Source organism: Macrotis lagotis, chromosome X, assembly GCF_037893015.1.
Source record: "Macrotis lagotis isolate mMagLag1 chromosome X, bilby.v1.9.chrom.fasta, whole genome shotgun sequence".
Lineage (NCBI taxonomy): Eukaryota > Metazoa > Chordata > Mammalia > Peramelemorphia > Peramelidae > Macrotis > Macrotis lagotis.
In genome coordinates, this window is record NC_133666.1 from 134,464,121 (window position 1) to 134,483,334 (window position 19,214).

The 19,214-nt window shown below is 41.2% G+C and overlaps 1 protein-coding gene across 2 annotated transcripts in view; it reads right to left on the reverse strand.

Moving 5' to 3' along the window:
- The window catches only part of LOC141498647 (lysosomal alpha-glucosidase-like), a 68,416-nt gene that overhangs the window by 39,721 nt on the left and 9,481 nt on the right, over positions 1 to 19,214 (reverse strand). Inside the window, exons 2-7 of one of the 2 annotated variants that reach the window (XM_074201822.1) lie at positions 14,844 to 14,889; positions 12,498 to 13,055; positions 10,857 to 11,002; positions 8,426 to 8,591; positions 6,844 to 6,940; positions 1,372 to 1,491 (exon numbers count right to left, since the gene is read on the reverse strand). In XM_074201822.1, the coding sequence (XP_074057923.1) occupies positions 1,372 to 1,491; positions 6,844 to 6,940; positions 8,426 to 8,591; positions 10,857 to 11,002; positions 12,498 to 13,028 (1,060 nt within the window). In that variant the 5' untranslated portion in view covers positions 13,029 to 13,055; positions 14,844 to 14,889. The remainder of the gene's footprint in view (positions 1 to 1,371; positions 1,492 to 6,843; positions 6,941 to 8,425; positions 8,592 to 10,856; positions 11,003 to 12,497; positions 13,056 to 14,843; positions 14,890 to 19,214) is intronic. The other variant, XM_074201823.1, reaches the window with a different exon arrangement.

The window sequence follows — 19,214 nt, forward strand, 5'->3', positions numbered from 1 at the left end:
TGGGTATGTATGTGTGAATGTATGCACATATATGTGTATATGTGTATATATATATGTGTGTTTTACTTGAGTATGCATATTTGTAAGAATTATTCTTTTCCTGAAGGGAAGAGAGATAGGAGAGAGAAAAAAAATAGATTTTTGTTATCTAAAATTTGCATTTCCCTTAAATATCAGGTATAATGTACTAATAAATATTTGCTGAGTGGATGAATGAATGGTTCCTCAGGTTCTTGTATCCCTCTATAACAGAATAAAAGCCCATATTGGTCAGAGGGAGGTTGGGAGAACATTTTCACCTAGAATTGTCCAAGGACATGCTTTCCAGACTCCCTATGCCCATACTTGGGGTTTGTCTTCCACATGGAAAATATAAGCCAAAGATGCCAATCTGCCAGCTGCCATGCCTGCTGAGGCACTACTTGAAAGCATAGCCAGCTCATCCTCTAGCTACCCTCAAGAAATGGGGAGGGAGGTGCTACTCTCTTTGCCAGCATATGTTCTAAAATTGGACCAATTACCATGGCCCTTGCACAAGGATGACATGCAAATTTAAAGTGTTCCATATTTAAAGAAAAAAAAGAGAAGGGAGAAAAAATCAGACTCATTGAAGGTCAATCATGTTGGAAAAGAGAGTTATTATTTACCTGAATGTCTCCTATTTCTTCTTTTTTTCCCATATTGACCTTCAAAGAGTTCATACTAAGTGTGACTAGTCCTTGGACAAGAGGGTGGTAGACAGAGAGAAATGGATAAGTATCAAGAGACCAGGCCACTAGGGAGAATCTCCAAGGTCATTGCTGCTCTCACATTGGAAAAGTTCAAAAAATATTTAGACCACTGAGCAAATGCCATATTTTCTTTTAAAGATGCTCTAACCTCAACTGTACACAAAGGTTTACAAGGTGCTCCTGGGTATCTTATAAGCCCAAATCCATGGAACAGACCTCTGTCCTTAAGGACTCATCAGGGATCCCTGCTAGCTTCTTTTCATGCACAATTTGTAAACTCATCTGTAATTCACTTATTTACTGAAAGATAACAGAATTGACTGCCCTCCCTTCTCATTCCTCTTGTCTTCACCATGGATTCTAGCCAGCTTGGCACTGCTACAGCTACAGCCACCTTGACAGAGACAGGGAAGAGAGCAAGTAATAAAAACTGTCTTGGTGATGGAGAAAGACGAGGCAGCAGTGATGACTCGGAGAGAATCTTAGGAGGTGACTACGTCATGATGGATGAGACTGAGGACAGACACCAAGGTCAGTCCAGGCAGGATTTAATGAAAAAGTGACACTGAAAACCAGAACAAAAGGGAGGAAATAGAGGAGAAACAGGTAGGAATACTCACCTATGAGTAGGAATACTCACCTATGACCTGCTGGTACTGTTGGACAACAGAGCTGGGATCTGGCCCCAAGAAGATGTAAAAATCCAGAATCCCCCCCACAGTCCTCCATGTCAGGGCTGGAGCGGGCTGCAGAACCACCTCTTATAGAAAAAATAGAGAACAGAAGGTAAAACCATCCTACTATGGTTCAGCTGGGTGACACAGCAGATAGAGTTCTGGGCCTTGAGTTAGGATAATCCTAAATCCAAATCTAGGCTCAGACCCTTACTAGAGAGGTGACTCAGACAAGTTATTTAACTTTTTGCCTCAGTTTCCTCATCTGAAAAAGAGCTAGAGAAGGAAATAATAAACCAATACAGTATCTTTATCAAAAATATCTCAAATGTGATCATGGAGAATTGGTCATGACTGAATAACAACACTGGGGTTCAGATGCCTGCTGCAGGTAGAAGCAAGGTCATAGAATCATCCCCAGTAACTGCAGTCATGGGGATAGGGGAAGAGGGCAAGTGGTGAACAGCCTTGAGTCCTTGTGAAGGGGATGTTTTGTTTCAGGGGAGCAATCTTCAAGTATTTGAAGGGTTGTCACATGGAAGAGAGATAGAACTTGTTTGGTTTGGTCCCAGAAGACAGACCAGGAATTTATATGGAAGTTTCAAGAAAGGAAGCTTACTTCTCTGAGGTACCACCTCATACCTCTCAGACTGGCCAATATGACCAGAAAGGACAATGATCATTGTTGGAAGGGTTGTGGGAAATCTGGGACACTAATACATTGTGGAGCTGTGAACTCATCCAACCTTTCTGGAGAGCAGTCTGGAACTATGCACAAAGGGCAACAAAAATGTGCATACCCTTTGATCCAGTAATACCACTACTGGGTCTATATCCTGAAGAGATGATAAAAAAAAAGGGTAAAAACATCACTTGTACAAAAATATTCATAGCAGCCCTGTTTGTGGTGGCAAAGAATTGGAAATCAAGTCCTTCAACTGGGGAATGGCTTAACAAACTGTGGTATATGTATGTCACAGAACACTATTGTTCTTAGAAACCAGGACGGGGTGGCTAGGTGGTGCAGTGGATAAAACACGGCCCTATAGTCAGGAGTACCTGAGTTCAAATCTGGACTCAGACACTTAATAATTACCTAGATGTGTGGCCTTGGCCAAGCCACTTAACCCTATTTGCCTTGCAAAAAAACCTTTAAAAAAAAAAAGAAAGAAAGAAACTAGGAGGGAATTCAGGGAAGCCTGGAGGGATTTGCATGAACTGATGCTGAGTGAGATGAGCAGAACCAGAAAAACATTGTACACTCTAACAGCAACATGGGGGTGATGTTCAACCTTGAAGGACTTGCTCATTCCATCAGTACAACAATCAGGGACAATTTTGAGACTGTCTGTGATGGAGAACACCATCTGTATCCAGAGAAAGAACTATGGAGTTAGAACAAAGACCAAGGACTATTATCTTTAATTTAGAAAAAAAAACCTGTTATCTTATTGCCTGATCTTGCTATCTCTTATACTTTATGTTTATTCCTTAAGGATATGATTTCTCTCTCATCACATTCATTTTAGATCAATGCATACCATGGAAACAATGCAAAGACTGGAAAATTTCCTTCTGTGGGGGGTGGGGGGGAGGGAAGTAAGATTAGGGGGAAAAATTGTAAAACTTAAAATAAATAAAATCTTTAAAAATAAAAAAAAAATTTTAAAAAAAAGGAAGCTTAGGTTTGATAATGGAATATCCTGTCAAGGAATAGGACTAGTCTCTGCCTTATCTATCCATGGTTATACAACACAATGAGAGAGAGAGAGAGAGAGAGAGAGAGAGAGAGAGAGAAAACTAGTGAAATAGAAATGGCTTCAAGGGCAAAAGTTGGGTCTCTCAGCTGGTAGTCCTGGGTCCTGGAGTGAACTTTGCCATACTTCTTTATATGTCATTCAGAAGTTACTTGGTCTCTCTGACCCTCAGTTTTCTCTATCTGTGAAACAGGAATCATAAGTTTTGACTGCTCACTCAAGAGGCCAGTTCCGAGAATATTTAGGATTTCAAAGTGTAATGGATTAGGAACCAGGAGACCTAGGCTCAAATTCTGGCCCAGCTGCCAAGCCAGAACCCTATGTTCTAGGCAAGTTACTTTCATCCCAATAAACCTGTTTCCTCATTTGTAAAATGGATATATTAACATTTGTACTTCTTATCTCACAGGGATATTATGAGGATCAAATGAGCCAATATATACAAAGCACTTTGTACATCTTAAATGAATGTCAGCTGTTAGTTAACACACTGAGTATTTATTGAACAAACTTTTTTACTGGGAGTCAGAGAACAAGAGATGAGGCAATCTTTTCAATCGTAATAATAATGATGGTGATAGCTAACATTTATATTACACTTTGAAGTTTGCAAAGTGCTTTACAAATATTATTTCATTTGATTCCCACATTCTTGGAAGGTGAGTGCTATTTTATATACTCATTTTACAGATAAGGAAACTGAGGCTGAGTGAGGTTAACTGACTTGTCCAAGAACACACAGCTAGAAAGTGTCCAAGACAGAATCTGAATTCAGGTCTTCCTGATTCCAACTCTAGCCCTGTGTCCATTGCCCTACCCAGTTGCCGAAATGTATTCATTCATTCAATAAGTATTTATTCAGACTTAAAAATGAAAGATACCATGGAGAAACAAGGACCAAAAATAAGAATCCTTCCCCTCAAGGAATTAATTGAGGGATAAGACATTTTATAGATGAAGAGGCTAGAATCCAGGAAGGTAAAAACATTTGCCTAAAATTACATAGTTAATTAATAGAAAAGGCAGGTCTAGAATCTGGACCTTCTGTCTGGATGTCTAAACTTGGATAATAATAAGCTAGTTTTTTTACAACAGGATTCATGTTTATTGCTAGATAGCTCCCATCCACTGGTCAAGTCTTAGGTCAGAACAACATAGCTCCTGCTCTGGGGTGGGCAGGGGGCTATATTCCCCCCAGTTCAAGGGGGGAGGGGCATGAGGAAACTCATACCATTGACCAGCAGTTGGGCTGTTGGCTCATGAGAAGACCTACAAAGGCCACAGCTCATCCTCAGGAGGGCCCAACTGTGCGTAGAGCATGTGATGGTTTTCTATCTCCAAATCAGAAGCTGCTCTTTCCCCAAAGCCTTCTCCAAGGATACTGAGGCAGTGGGGGAAGGGGTCAGAGAGGTTCAGGGAGCCAGAGGAAGGGCACAAGGGAAAATGGAATTTTAAGCAAATGATTCAGCAACTCTATGAGTGTGTGTGTGGTTAAACTGTTCAAAAATTGCTAAACAACCGGACCCAAGCCAGGAAACAGATGTCTCAGGTCTCCGAGGCAGTCAGGCAGCCACCTCCTGGTCATGGGCTATTTTGCCTTGAAAAAGTGGCCCCCTTCTCTGGTCATATCCAAGTCAGAAGGTCTCTGTAGTAAAGATCCCAGATCTACATTCCTCTAAGCAAATCAAAAAGAAAGCTTCAGCTCAAACAACTTACCAACCTTTCTTTGGCATCCCCAACCCCCACCCCAAAAACTGTTCTCCCTCCTTTCTTTCATGGATTCATTCATTCGAAAAGCATTCTAATTGATTTTGCCTTGTAACATCACTCATATACACCCCCCCTTCTCTCCTAGGAGAGAAGTATCACCAACCTGGCACAAACCCTGACTGCCTCAAGTTTGGACCACTGCAATAGCCTGCCGGTTGACGTCCATGCCTCGGGGCTCTCCCCCTCCAGCCCACCTTTCCTCAGTTTAAATTAATCTTCCTCAAGGACTCATCTGACCATGTCACTCCTCCAGTGCCTTCCTATTGCCTTAAAGAACCACAATAAATGCCTCTGTTTGGGGTTCAAAGCCCTTCACCAACTGGCCCCTCCTGGCTTCTCACACTGTACTCTCCAAATCAGAGACACCAGCCTCCCTGCTGCTCCTCAGATAAGACATTCCAGCTGCATAGGCCAGGCATTTTTACTGGCTGTGCTCAGTACACAAAGTCTCTGTCCCATCTCTCCCTCCTGGTTTTTCTCAAACCCCAGCTAAAAACACACCTCCTCTGAGAATTATTCCTTAATTCTATGGCCTTTCCTCTGATAGTAACTTCAATTTGTCCTGTATTGAAGAGCCAGCTAGGTGACACAGTGAATAGAGCACTGGCCCTGGAGTCAGAAGGACCTGAGTTCAAATCCAACCTCAGACACATACTATGTGACTCTGGGCAAGTCACTTCACCCTGTTTGCCTCAGTTTCCTCACCTGTAAAATGAACTAGAGAAGAAAACAGTAAACCACTCCAGTATTTGTGGAGGAAACCTCAAATGGGGTCACCAAGAGTTGGGCATGACTGATAACAACAACAAAATCATGAGTTTTTTATTTGTACATACTTATTTGTACATAGTTGTTTGCATGTCTCCCCCCATTTGATTATAAATTCCTTGAGAGCAGAGATTACTTTTTACCTCTGTATATCTATTGTTTAAGAAGGTACCTGGTACCTAATAAATATTTAATAAATGATGTTTATTGACTGATTAACTGACCAGAGTCCTGCAGACCTCAAGGTCCTAATTGCCATAATGTCTGCTATGTCCCAGATATTGAGTTAGAAATACAACCACAAAAATGAAACCATCCCTGCCCCCAAGAGGCTTATATTCTATTGATTAAAATTGTACCTTTCTTTTTTTTAATTGCTTTTTGAATTTTGCATTTTTCCCTCTAGTCTCACTTCCCTCCCCCACCCCCCATAGAAGGCAGTCTGATAGTCTTTACATTGTGTAGCTAGAGTCAGCACAAGGCCTGCCTCCTCTGTGAAGCCTTCCTTGCTCACTTTAGCCCCCCCCCCCTTGAGAACCTTTATTTCTCTGAAAACAAGAGTACTTATCACTGAAACCCATCATCTGGCAACTACTCATATATGTAAAGAATAGAATCACATTCTGAGGCTATTTGGTCCAGTTCCTACCAAATTGGAAATCCCCTTGACCACAACTCCAACAAGTAACCAATTAGCTTCTTCTTGAAGACTCCATTGATGAAGACTTTGGAACCTCAGTTAGGAACACTTTGCTGAGAAATCTTCCCCTCTGGTACTACTTGGGCCCTCCAACTGTTGCTTCCAATTCTACCTTCTTAAGCCAAGTCAACAAATCTAATCCTTTTTTGGATGATTTAATTTCTCTTTCATTTAATTTAATCTCTCTTCTACATTTGTCATCTTTTACTATTATTTAGCTTTTAATTCATGTATATTTTAGTACCGTTGCCCAAGCTGTAGGCTTCTTAAAGAGAGAAATTTGTCTTAGTCTTTTTTGTACCACCCATGGAACCCAGCAAAAGGCATTGTCCACAACAAGCATATAGCAGATACTTGCTGATCATTCTAATGGCAAAGGAGCTTTTATGTCCCAAGAACTTCACTCAAGAAGATGCTCCAGAGCAACAGAAGTCCCCACTTACCCATGGCATTGCTATTCAAGAGGAAAACGCCATGAGCAGATCCTGCCTCTTCCATGCTCAGGTAGAAGGGGTGCACCCCATAAAGATTGTATGACTCCTGTGAATGAAATAAATTTGTTTAGAACATCTAATTGCTTTTCCTTAAGTGATTTAAGGGTATAGGAAAGTATTAGATCAAGAACAGTCATCAGCATGCCTTTCAAAGCTTACTGTAGACCCAGTTAACCCAAGGAAAGAGACCCCATTTAAGATCTATGATTCTACGACTGGACAGTTCAATCCTGGGGCAAATGATTTGAAGCCTGGACTCAATGAAATGTGAATAATTTCTCCTACAGGGAGAAGATATGGGTGTAGAATTGTTTCCAGGACTTAGATTGCAAAAGAAGGAGGAATAAGTTTAAAGGGTAGCAAGGCAATGGAAAGAAAAGAGTACAAGGAAGGAAAGGGAGGGAGGAGGGAGAAAAAGAAAAGCACTGGAGGAAAGGAGATATACTGGAACTCAAGAAGGACTGTGTCTTCCACAACACATCCTAATTACCTATGGAATGTTCCTTTATCTGGGCCTTGGTTTTCTCATCTAAAAAATGAAATTTGCTATTCAATCATTTTTCAATCATATTTAACTCTTTTTTTTTTTTTTTAGGTTTTTGCAAGGCAAATGGGGTTAAGTGGCTTGCCCAAGGCCACACAGCTAGGTAATTATTAAGTGCCTAAGACTGGATTTGAACCCAGGTACTCCTGACTCCAAGGCCGGTGCTTTATCCACTACGTCACCTAGCCACCCCTATATTTAACTCTTGATGACTCCATTTATGATTTTCTTGGCAGACACTGGAATGGTTTGCTATTTTCTTTTCCAGTTCACTTTACAGAAAAGGAAGTTAAGGCAAAGAAGGTTAAGTGACTCGCCCAAGGTCACATAGGTAGTAAGAGTCTGGATTCAAGGACAAATTTGAACTCAGGAAGAGGAGTCTTCCTGACTCCAGGCCTGGTACTTCACTGCATCACCTAGCTGCCCCTAGGGTATACTAAATGATCACTAAGATCTCTTCTGACTTCAAAATTCTGTGTCTATCTCAAAGGGGAATGTCAGAGGAGATCATATATGCAGAAATATTCTTATGAACTTTACTATAATACTAATAATGGAGCTATATAACTCTAAGGAATAGGATACAGGCTTGAAGGGATGGGGACATTAGCAAAGTAGCCAGACTGGAAATCTCTAAAACTGAGGAACACTCTAGTATACTTCTAACTCTAATACCAGATGACCCTGACTTTGAAAGACTTAAGAAACTTTATTGGGGAAACTAAAAAACTACTTACCAGAGGCACCCCTCAACAATTTTAGGTCATTGGAAAAAGGGACCCTTATTTTAGTTCAGATGCTGAGCATGTCCAAAATATTCATTGAAAATAACCCCATCCACCAAGAGGTTTAGCCATGATGGCCCTCCAGGAAGATGTGGGGAAAAGCCTCACAGAATGAAAGTATAACCTAAGGGAGGTACAGGTAGGAGGTTAGGGAGGATGGAACAGGAGTGAGAATAGAAAATGGACAATGAAAAATGACTACCGTGGGCGGGACATCCCGAGCCCAAAAACTCAGGGTGGTCCAGTTGAAGTGGTGAAGAAAGCCATAGCGATGCTCCCCCAGCCCATAGAGGAACTCAGATGAAAGAAGAGTAGAAATTTGGAGGAATTGGTCAGCAAAGATTAATGGGGCCACAGTTGTGTTCAACCTAGAAAAGAAAGGCATGAAGTGTTAAGGATAGATGGAGAAGAAATGGGGTGTAGAAGGATTAGGAACAAAAAAAAGCAGTGAATGAGAAAGGGAGATATTAAAAAGGTAGAGAGGGAAAAGCAACAGATAGGATATGGGGGAAACAGGTTTGGAAAATAAAAACAATGTGGGAAATACAAAAGAGAGATCATGGGGGAAAGCAGGGTGAATGGGGAAAGAAAGGAAATTGTGACTCTATCACTCCATAACATACCATCCTACTAAGTCTATTACATTTTCTGTAAAAAAAAAATCTGCCACATTTCTTTTACCAAAGTATTTCACTATTGGCTGAATGCTAACTAAAGACTTCACCAACCACTTAAAAACCAATAGTCATCACTGCAGGGCTTTCAAACCATGACTCAGCAGTCAGCATTGGTAAGGTTTGGACTTTCATGTTTAGCTAATTATAGGGAGGGAAAAGGTGTGTATTTGTGTGTGTGTGTGTGTGTGTGTGTGTGTGTGTGTGTGTGTATGTTTGTGCATCTTGAGCCATATCCAGATGTCCCCATTAAACCTGGTCACTGGATTCAGATGGTTCCAAGGAGAAAGTGAGGCTAGTGACTTTGCACAGCCTCCCCCTCACTCAAATTCAATTCTCTTGCATGTCATGGCATCACCATCCTGAAGTCAAGGCCCTCTTTCAGAATAAAGGATAAACAACAGTGTGTAGGTGGGGGCAGGGGGGAGGTATGGGAGAGGTGTAGCTCTGGGGAGGGGTAGGTTTAGCAAGGGTTGAATATCAAGAGGGAAGATTGGGTCTGACCCTAAAACTAGAAAGACTCAGTTCTAATCTTAAGTGGAAGTATCAATTGCTTCCTCTGCTAATTAAAGTTTCTGTGGAGGTGGTTTTTAGTTGGAGATGGAAAGGCAGGAATTCCATTCTAATGAGGTTAGCAGGACACTGGGGGCTCAGAGGGCAAGAAGGCAAGGGCTAATTACTTCTAGCCAGTCAATGCAAAAGGAAATTGATGGGGAAAAAAGGTTAATTGATGTATTAAAACTAGAGGGGAAAAGTCAACAGTTTTATCTTCTGGACTGATAATTCTGATTCTAGTGCTGTGGTATGCTTTTGCCTTGAAGCACAACTTCTCAGATCCAATGAGAAGTTTTCCAAAATTAGAATATCTCCTCAGGCAGTAGAGTTGGTTGGGATGAAAAATGTTTGGCCCCAAGTTAGCTTCCTGGAGAGAAGACATTCAGAGCAAGTTCCCTCTTCCTTAAACATTGTGTGGTGGGGAGAAAAGATCACAGGACTGGAAGGCAGTCAGCCGATTTGACTCTAAGAACCAGCTCATCAGTAATCCAGCTGGGTGACCTTGAGCTAAACATCTAATTTCTTTGAGTTTCAATTTCTTCTTTTGTTAAATTAAAGAGGGGGACTATATGATCTGAAAGGTCCCTTCTAGCTTTAACAGTCTATGATATTGTGATCTCTAAGGTCATTTTCTGCTGAGATTAATAATAAATAACAGTTAATATGTGTAAGAAATTTTAAGGTTTGCAAAGCACATTACTTATATCATTATCTTCATTTGATCATCAGAACGACTCCAGGACTATTGTTATTCCCATTTTGTAGGTGAGAAAACCTTAGAGGTTAAATGACTTGACCAGGGTCACACAACTAGTGTACATCTGAGGTAGGATTTGAACTCAAATCTTCCTGACTCCAAGTCCAGCACTCAGTCTACTATGCCACATGGCTGCTTCCCTTCATGGTATAACAGTTCTCCAAAACTGTAGGGAAACAATTTTCCATCAAGACAGTAAAAGGTCTATAATGTGCAAAAGAATAAGTAAACAGTGGTTGGGGAGGAATGGTTAGAGACATCTCTCCTAATCCACGGTTCCAGATATCCCTAAACTTACAGGTCATTTAGTACACTAGAACAATGGTGCCATACTCAAATAGAAATAGATCCCTGCAGGTTGAATAACTTAAAAACCCCCAAATTAACATTATCCCTGTATTTTTACTGATTTTTATTAACCCACTTAATTTTAATATGGTTCTAATTTGACACCTAGCATGCTAGCTGAGCCTATGAAAAGCTGGGCCTAAAAACAAGAGTCAGATTGATGATGAACTAACCCACTCCTTTCAAGGTCATCCCTAGGAAGAGGTTGCAGGGCTGCAGGTCTTTAGAGAAATGGTGGAAGGAGAACATATGCAAACACTTTCAAATGGAAAGAGAGAAAAACCAGAGGGAAGTCTCACAGTACAACTCCTGATCCTCGACGTTTTACCAAAATCCCAAAGGGATCCCTGGAGAAATCAAGGCTGTAGAGGGGATTGTCTGCTTTTTTCGTGGCTGGCGGAACTTCCAGAGGTACCTCATATCTGGAGTGGTTGGGATCAGTCAGCTGTGACAAAGAGAAAGAAAGCAGAAGTGACCCTGTGGCTCACATGGGACACATCTTCACATGGAAAGGGGCCCTGGGAGAGACTACTTAAAGAGTGGGGGGTGGGGAGAGAAGGAATTCTGCTGACTCTCTCTGAGGCAGCTAAACTTATCTCCACCCCACCCTTTCCCCCCTTTTCCCCACCCCAACATTTCATTTCTCCTATCTCCCAGGAACAGTCTTCCTGAACATCTCATCTGAAAGCTGTGCCAGCCACACTGGCAGAGTGGGAGTTAGCTGAGGCAGAGAGAAAATGGTCCAAGGGACATATTCTGGGGAAAAGTTACAGCAGCCTGGTGGCTAGAAGTCCACCTTGGAGACATGCTGATTTCTGGTTGCATAGCCACAGGGGAGAATGACACTGAACCTTTCCTTGGTCCCAGATAGCTAGCTACCTCCAAGATGACAAGACCAGTGGCTGACCTACATCAGCGAAGCGCATTTCTAGATCATGTGCTCCCTAACCTGATGAAATCATGGGTCCAGACCTCTGTCATTGGTCCCCTCCTCAGGAAGGCCTGGGTTCAAGCTGCTTCTGATACCTCCTGGCTACTGGACCTTGGGCAAGTCACTTGGGTAACTTGCTAGAAGGAGTTTCCTCACCAAGAGGCTGTTGTTATTCAGCTGTACCTGACTCTTCATGATCCCATGAACCCTATCATCCACAGGCCTTTCTTGGAAAAGACACTGGAGCGGTTTCCCATTTCCTTCTCTGGTGGATTATGGCAAACTTGCCCAGATTCCCATGATTAAAACATGTCTGGAGCCATATTTGAACTCAAGTCTCCCCAACTCTAAGCCTAGTGCTTCACTGAGTCTTCAAGTCACCTCCTTACATACAGCAGGGACATTATAGGTCTAAATCACTCTCCCCTCCAGTTTGGGGTTGAGGATTCAGAGGAGAAAAGAAGCTTAGGAGAGGTGGAGGCAGATTTCTATGTATTTGGTATCAACCCTAAAGTTAAATTTATCATTTTTCTGTAATAGATCTGGAAAGAAGCCCCCAAAGACCCCAGGATGGCACAGTGGAAAGAACTGGACTTGGAATCAAAGACTTTACTCTGCTGCTTAGTCATCTGTGTGACTTTGTTGTTCAGTCATTTCAGTTGTGCCTGACTTTTTCGACCCTATGTTGAGTTCTCCTGGCAAAGATACTAGAGTGGTTTGTCATTTCCTTCTCCAGTTCATTTTAAAGATGAGGAAATTGAGGCAAACAGGGTGAATGACTTGCCAGGGTCACACAGCTAATAAGGGTGTGAGACCACATTTGAACTCAATAAAGGAATCTTCCTAACTCTAGGCCTGGTGCTCCATCCATTGTGACACCTCACTGCCTCTGAGTGTCCTTGGGAAAGTCTCTAAGATGAGGGAACTGGTCTAGACTGAGATCCCAGAGCTGCCTTCTAGATCTAAATTCTACTATCCTATGACATGGAGACACACATGATTCTCCCACCTTGATGTGTAACCGAGTATCTGTCTCCAAATCCACCTGCAGCTGCAATTCTAACACATCTTGGGGGTAACAGGTCTTCACTGTCCTCGTCAGCATGCCCCGGAAGCCTAGCTTAGTCCTGTTCAAGGTCTTCAAGGTGTAGCTGGGGAAACTGGGTGGGTAGAAGCACCAGGGTGACCCTCTCTGGCTGCCATTCTGCAGGAAGCAGCAGCCTCTCATCTGGCACAGTTCTGGGGTCACCACACTGTCCCTTTCAGGATAGCAGTCAAATCTCTGGGACTCAGGAACAGAGTTACATTTCCCTGGAGGCTCCATGGGAAGTCTCCTCACACTGATGGCCCAGAAAGTGCCCCCCAACAGGATAGCTCCCACCATCACAACTACTCCTAACCACCACCACCTGAGGGATAGGGACTTCTTGGCAGCAAGGGAGCCAGGTTCATTGCCCTCATCTTCCTCTTCTTCTTCCTCCTCCTCATAAGGACCAGAGCCATGAGTCACATGGGTGGGTAACTTGCGGTATGATTTCATTGTCACTTTGGAGGATGGAGAAGAAGCCTGGGGAGCAGGGAAATTGGGGGGAAACATAAAAGGAAAATATCTTAACTTCACAGAAGTGCAATCAACAGAAATAGAAAACCATGATTGTTTGGGGACATTGTGTATTTCCTGTTGGTCATCCAAAAGAATGCTACCCTTAAAAAACAGGGGCAGAGCTCTCTCAGGATTAGAGCACAGATTTGCCTGGAATCTAAATGCTCTATTTCTCAATCTCCGGTCCTGGGACCAACCTCTTCATAAAGAGTTGCAAAGTACAAAAGGCTCTAAAGTATACATGGATAGCTAGAAATAGCAAACCAGGGAAATCTGCTAAGTGTCCTGCAGACCCAAAATGCTTCCCCTGGGATTGTGATCATCTAACTCCTTATTATTATTGGAAATGGATTTCTAACTAACCTAGAAAATTCACTTTTAGCAGGAGTTTTGTCCTTTTCCCTGATCAACACATCTGGGCTGGGACAGTTTAGGTTGATGGTGGTTGGGCTATAACCTGGAAAGCTATTGGCACCAGAGTGCCCAGTGTGCCAGGCCTGGAGTCAGGAAGACTGGTTTCCTGAGTTCAACTCTGGCCTCAGACACTTACTAGCTGTGTAATCCTGGGCAAGTCACTTCACCCTATTTACCATGGTTTACTCATCTCTAAAATGATCTAGAGAAGGAAATGGCAACCCACTCCAGGATCTTGACCAAGATAACCCCAAATGGGGGCACAAAGGGTCAGATACAACTGAAAAACAAAGGAAACTTAGGAATTATTTAGTTTTCTAATAAGCTGATAATAAAAGATCTGAGTTTCATATTTATATGTCTCCCATCAACTTCTAGATGTTTCCAAGGCAAAGGGGTGGGGGGGTTACTCATATCTTTTTATGCATTCAATTCAATTTAATCCAATTCCACAAATATTTATTAAGCAACTGCTATGTGTCCAGACACTGTCGTAGGTACCAGAGACATGAAGCCAACTAAATAAATAAATAATCAAGGAACTCACCCCTAAGATAGTTCCTTTGTCATTCTCCCCCCCCCTTCAAGATTGCCTTTGATGTTTACTTGAATTTGATTTTTCCTGAATACCCTGGTTGGTGGGTGGGGAGAAAATACGTTGTGACTTGCACCATTTGCCTATGTCATACAGGGAAACATCACTGAATCTCTTGGTCTCAGTTTTCTTATCTTGTAAAATGAGGAGTCTGTAGCTAAAGGCTTCTGAGATCTCAGGAGGGTTCCATCTTACCAGGGATGCTAGTGAGTGTTATAAGGAAGATAGACTGTAGAAACCACATCTACCCTTTACTAATGCTCAGTAAGTTAGGGTGCAAACACACTCAGAGACCATTCCTCAGGACCACCTCTGGGCTTCTTTGTCCATCTGAGGTTTCACTGCTTCCTCCTTCCTCCCTAACCAGATTAAAGGAATATGTGTATGAGATCCATCCCAAGCCTACAGAGTTATCCAGTGCAAAGAGTTAACTTTAACTGGGTGTGGTGATTTATGGTTCATTTTGTTCCCAAATGGCAAAGCCTTGAGCCCAGTGCCTTATAAAGGCCCCCCAACAAACTGGGTGGCTTTGAGCCACTCCCAACACCAATACCAATATGAAGGAGCCAAAAGCCTCTCTCACTGAGGGTATCATCAAGAAAACCAATGCAAAAGTATCCAACCGATTGGGAGGTAATAGAGGACAAAAGGGAATGTCCTATTAGACAGCTCTGCTGCAAACTAAGGATTTTGTTTAAAATATTTGCTTTTATTATGAACATGACTGGGAAAAAAAAACTCACCTGAGAGGAAATTTTTGCAGAGAGAATTTGTAAGAGTGAGGAAGCCCTGTGGAGAGAAAAAGTTATATGAATAAACAAAATCATTTTCTTTTGAGAACTTTGTATGTAATTTACATTTACTAATTTTTGTATGTGTTATGCTCTGCCTCCTTCTCCCTACCCCTTCCAGAAAATATGAGCTTTGAGAATGGAATTATTTCTGATTGTTCTTTCTATCTCTTACACCTAGTATTCTGCAATGCCTGTTCACATATTGGGTGCTTTTGTTTAAGCATCATTCATTCAACAAAAAGTCTTTGCTAATTGAATGAATGGTTTGTAGATGGAGAAGTCAATTTCCATCCTATCTATCCCCACTTCCACTTCCCAGATTTAGCTCAAAATATAGGATTAGGGAACGTCATGGTCTCTTCTTCTATATTGATTAAAAAAAAACACAAACAAAAATCAAAAAGCATAACATATGGTCCTTCCCAAACCACAACCAAGTTCTTTGATCCATGAGAGAGGGAAAACATCCTATGAATAACTATTTAGATTGTCAAGTTGGGACTTAAAACATGATGAAATGGGCAGTACAGTTTCAACAGTGGTTCCCAAACTGAATGCTAGCCTGGAAAACCTTGAAAGGGTTGGAAAAAGAGACACACATCATTCTCTCTCAGAAGGTCATGAAGAAAAATCTCTAAAGAATAAGGGGAAAAAAATCACTTTGGAATTCACATATAAGGTTTTTGTCCATTTGTTTAGTTTGGGGAATTTGTTGTTTTTGAGGTGTTGCTGTTATTGTTTTTAAGTGAACTTCTCAAGAAAAACATAATAGACCACAACAAGGAAAGAAATATGACTAAGTCAGATTCATAGAACCATGGACTTGAACCATGAATTGAAAGGGACCCTAGAGACAAAATGCAGCCAGAAGACAAAATCCAATCCCGTCTGTTTTTATATAGCCAGTGAACTAAAGATTGTTGGAGAGTTTTTTTATGTTTTTAAATACCATAACTTTATTTTTAAGATGCTAAAAAAAAGTCATTCTTAGTCCACAGGTGTAGTTTGCTTCCCCATCCCCCCATTCTCCTTTTTTATTTAATTCTCTCATCCTAGGAAGAGGGGAATGAATGTGGGCCACTGTGGAAGAAATCAGCTCTCCCTAAAGTCACAGAGCTAATAGACAACAGCAGAAGAGCCAGCACTAGAACCAGGATTCTTGAATCCCAACGCTAATTCCAACATTTTTGTGGATTCAGAGGATCAACCAATTAATAGACTTGGAAAGAACCTTGAAAGAAATCCTTTAGTTTAAAATCCTTATTTAACCAGTGAAGAAGTTGAGACCCCATGGAAGTTAAGTGACTTTCTCAAGACTGTTGTTCAGTAGTGTCCAATTGTTTGTGACCCCTTTGGGGGGTTAATTGGCAGAGATACTAGAGTGGTTTGTCATTTCCTTCTGCAGCTCATTTTTATGTTGAAGAAACTGAGACAAACAGGGTTAAGTGACTTGCTCAGCTAAACTGCTTTTCTCGAGATTACCATGGTTGTTATTAGAAGAGTTGTTTTGAAACCTGGCCTTCTGCCTCCAAGGAATAGCTAGATGATACAGTGGATAGAGTACTGGGCCTGAAGTTGGGAAGACAGTTCAAATCCTGTCTCAGGCATTTACTAGGATGTGACTCTGGGCAAGTCATTTTAACACCACTTGCCTCAGTTTCCACATCTGTCAAAATGAACTGAAGAAGGAAATGGCAAGGAATTCCAGTATCTTTTCCAAGAAAACCCCAACTAGAGTCACCAATAATCAAACACCAAGAAAAACAACTCAACAATTCAGCCTGACTCCAAAGCTAGCTCAAGCTCTTCCATGTCCTGGTTATCTCTCTCCCCATTCCTTTTTGTTGATTCTTGACCTTGAGGTTTGATTGAATCAAGGGGAGGACAAACATCTGTCTCTTTATCATTCCTTTCCCCTCTTCTTTTTGTCTAACCTCCTTTTCTGAAAATAAGAATATTCCTGATGGACTGTGGTGTACAAGTAGTAAAACCATAATAAGTTTTCATTGTTTTACTTGAAAGTCTTTCTGTCCTCATGTGTCTGCCAACTTTGGCAAAAACTAAGTGGTGCACTGCAGGCTCCACTGGGAACAAGCTTTAAAAACTTTCCAAAGTCAGTTCAATCAGTAAATATGTAGCTAGTTTCTGAATGAACTATACTGTATAAGTCAGTCTAATAGACATGAGGGTCAAAGAAACTCATGTGACTTTTAGATCTGTGAACAGGTATAATTAAAACAGGGCCGCGGCATGGGGTCTGTGAACTTTTTGTAAAAAAAATATTTTTTTGATTAGTGTATTTTCATATAATTGGTTCCCTTCATAATCCTTGGCATTTTATTTTGTGTATTTAAAACATGGGGCAGCTAGGAGGCACATTGAATAGAGTACCTGACTGGGGGTCAGGAAGACTCATCTTTACTGTTGAATCACGTTCAACATTTCAGGACCTCATCTTGGAAAAGACACTATAGTGGTTTGTCATTTCCTTCTCCAGATTTCTACAGACAAGGAGACTGAGGCAAAGAGTATTAAGTGAGTTGCTGAGGATCACACAACCAGCATCTGAGACCAGATTGGAACTCAGGAAGATGAGTCTTCCTGACTTCAGGTTGGGCACAGTACCACCTAGCTACACTGAAACTCATCTTCCTGAGTTCCATTCTGACCTCAGATACTTCCTAGCTGGGTAACCCTGGGCAAGTCACTTAATTCTGTTTGCCTCAGTTTTCTCATCTGTATAATGAACTGGAGAAGGAAATGGCAAACCGTCCCTGTATCTTTTCCAAGAAAACCCAAATATAGTCACAGAGTCATACTTGACTGAAATGAACAAACAACAGCATTTAAAAACATAATTCTGAGAAGGGGTTCATGGGTTTCACCAAACTTCAAGGATACAAAAAAGTTAAAGAACTCCTATTAAAATAATAACTAACAGCCACAAAGCACCTGTGATGTAATAATGGTATCTTATCCTATTTTGCAGCTGAGAAAACTAAGATCCAGTTGGGTAAGAGATTTGCCTGTGGTCATATGGCTCCTAGTAAGAGGCAGAATTTGAACCCAGATCTTCCAGTCTCCAACCAACTACTCCTCTATCTAGCAGCTCCTTACTTTTTTGAGATTAAGTCACTTAAATTATCTATAAAAATCTGTAAAATAGGTATAGTGAAGTTTACTCTACCTTCCTTTCAGAATGCTTGTGACTAAAGTCTTTTGTAAACCTTGAAGAACTATAGAAATAAAAGTTATTATTTCAGAAGGAAAACTGTTCCTAAGTAATGGAAAGAGGCTGAGGAGGTTGAGTTGGGCAGTCAAAGGTCCTTCCAAAGCACCTAAACACAAAATGAAATGGAACAAAACAAAATAAAAACTGTCCTCAATTCTTTCCCCTTTTCCACTGCTTTTCCAACTCCTTTATTCCTCAGAATGAGGTGTTAAATTTTGAGTCTGAGGGATGGGGTGCGGATGTGGGAAGAGAGGAAAGAGTCTTTCAGTAGTGCCTGGAAAACCTTGACTGGTTGAAACCAGAAAGTGACTTGCAAACAATTTTCATAGAAAAAAAAAAGTTAGGGGTTGAGGTGGTAGACTGCAGTGGAAGAAAGCATACTAATTCTGGGAAAATAGCCCCAGTAGGAAACAGCTTAAAGTTTATACTTCCTGGTGCTCTATGATCTGTGAGCTGGGGTATTTCTTTCTTTCTTTCTTTTCTTGATCTTCCCCTTTATTTTGCTTTTGAGCTAATAATAAGACCAAAAATAGGATTTTGAGCTGGAAGGGATCTTAGAAGTCATCTAGTCTAAATTTATCATTTTACAGATGAGGAAATTTCATCCTGGAAATGTGAAGTGACTTTTCCAAGCAAGTAATGAGTCCGATTTTGAATCCAGTACTCTTTATGCAAAACTGTCTCCCATAAAGGGGAATACTTTGAAATTTGCCTATAGGGATAGATCAGCACAGGTGCCAGGAATGCCAGGATCAGAAGTTTATATTTTGTAGGAAGAGCCATAGGTGGCTATGGAAAATTTTAAAATAATAACAACTAGCATTTTAATAATGCAAGGTTTTCAAAGCACTTTTGTAAATATGATCTCATTTTATTCTCACAATAACCCTTGTTATAGGGAGGTTGGTGCTATTATTATCCCCATTTTACAGATGAGGAAACTGAAGCAGACAGAGGTTAAGTGCAGTGTAACAAAAGCTAGCAAATGGCTGAGGTAGAATTTGAACTGAGTTTTCCTGATTCCAGGTTCAATACTCTATCTACTATGCCATCCAAAAGAATGCCATGATTACAGAAATCTACTAGAA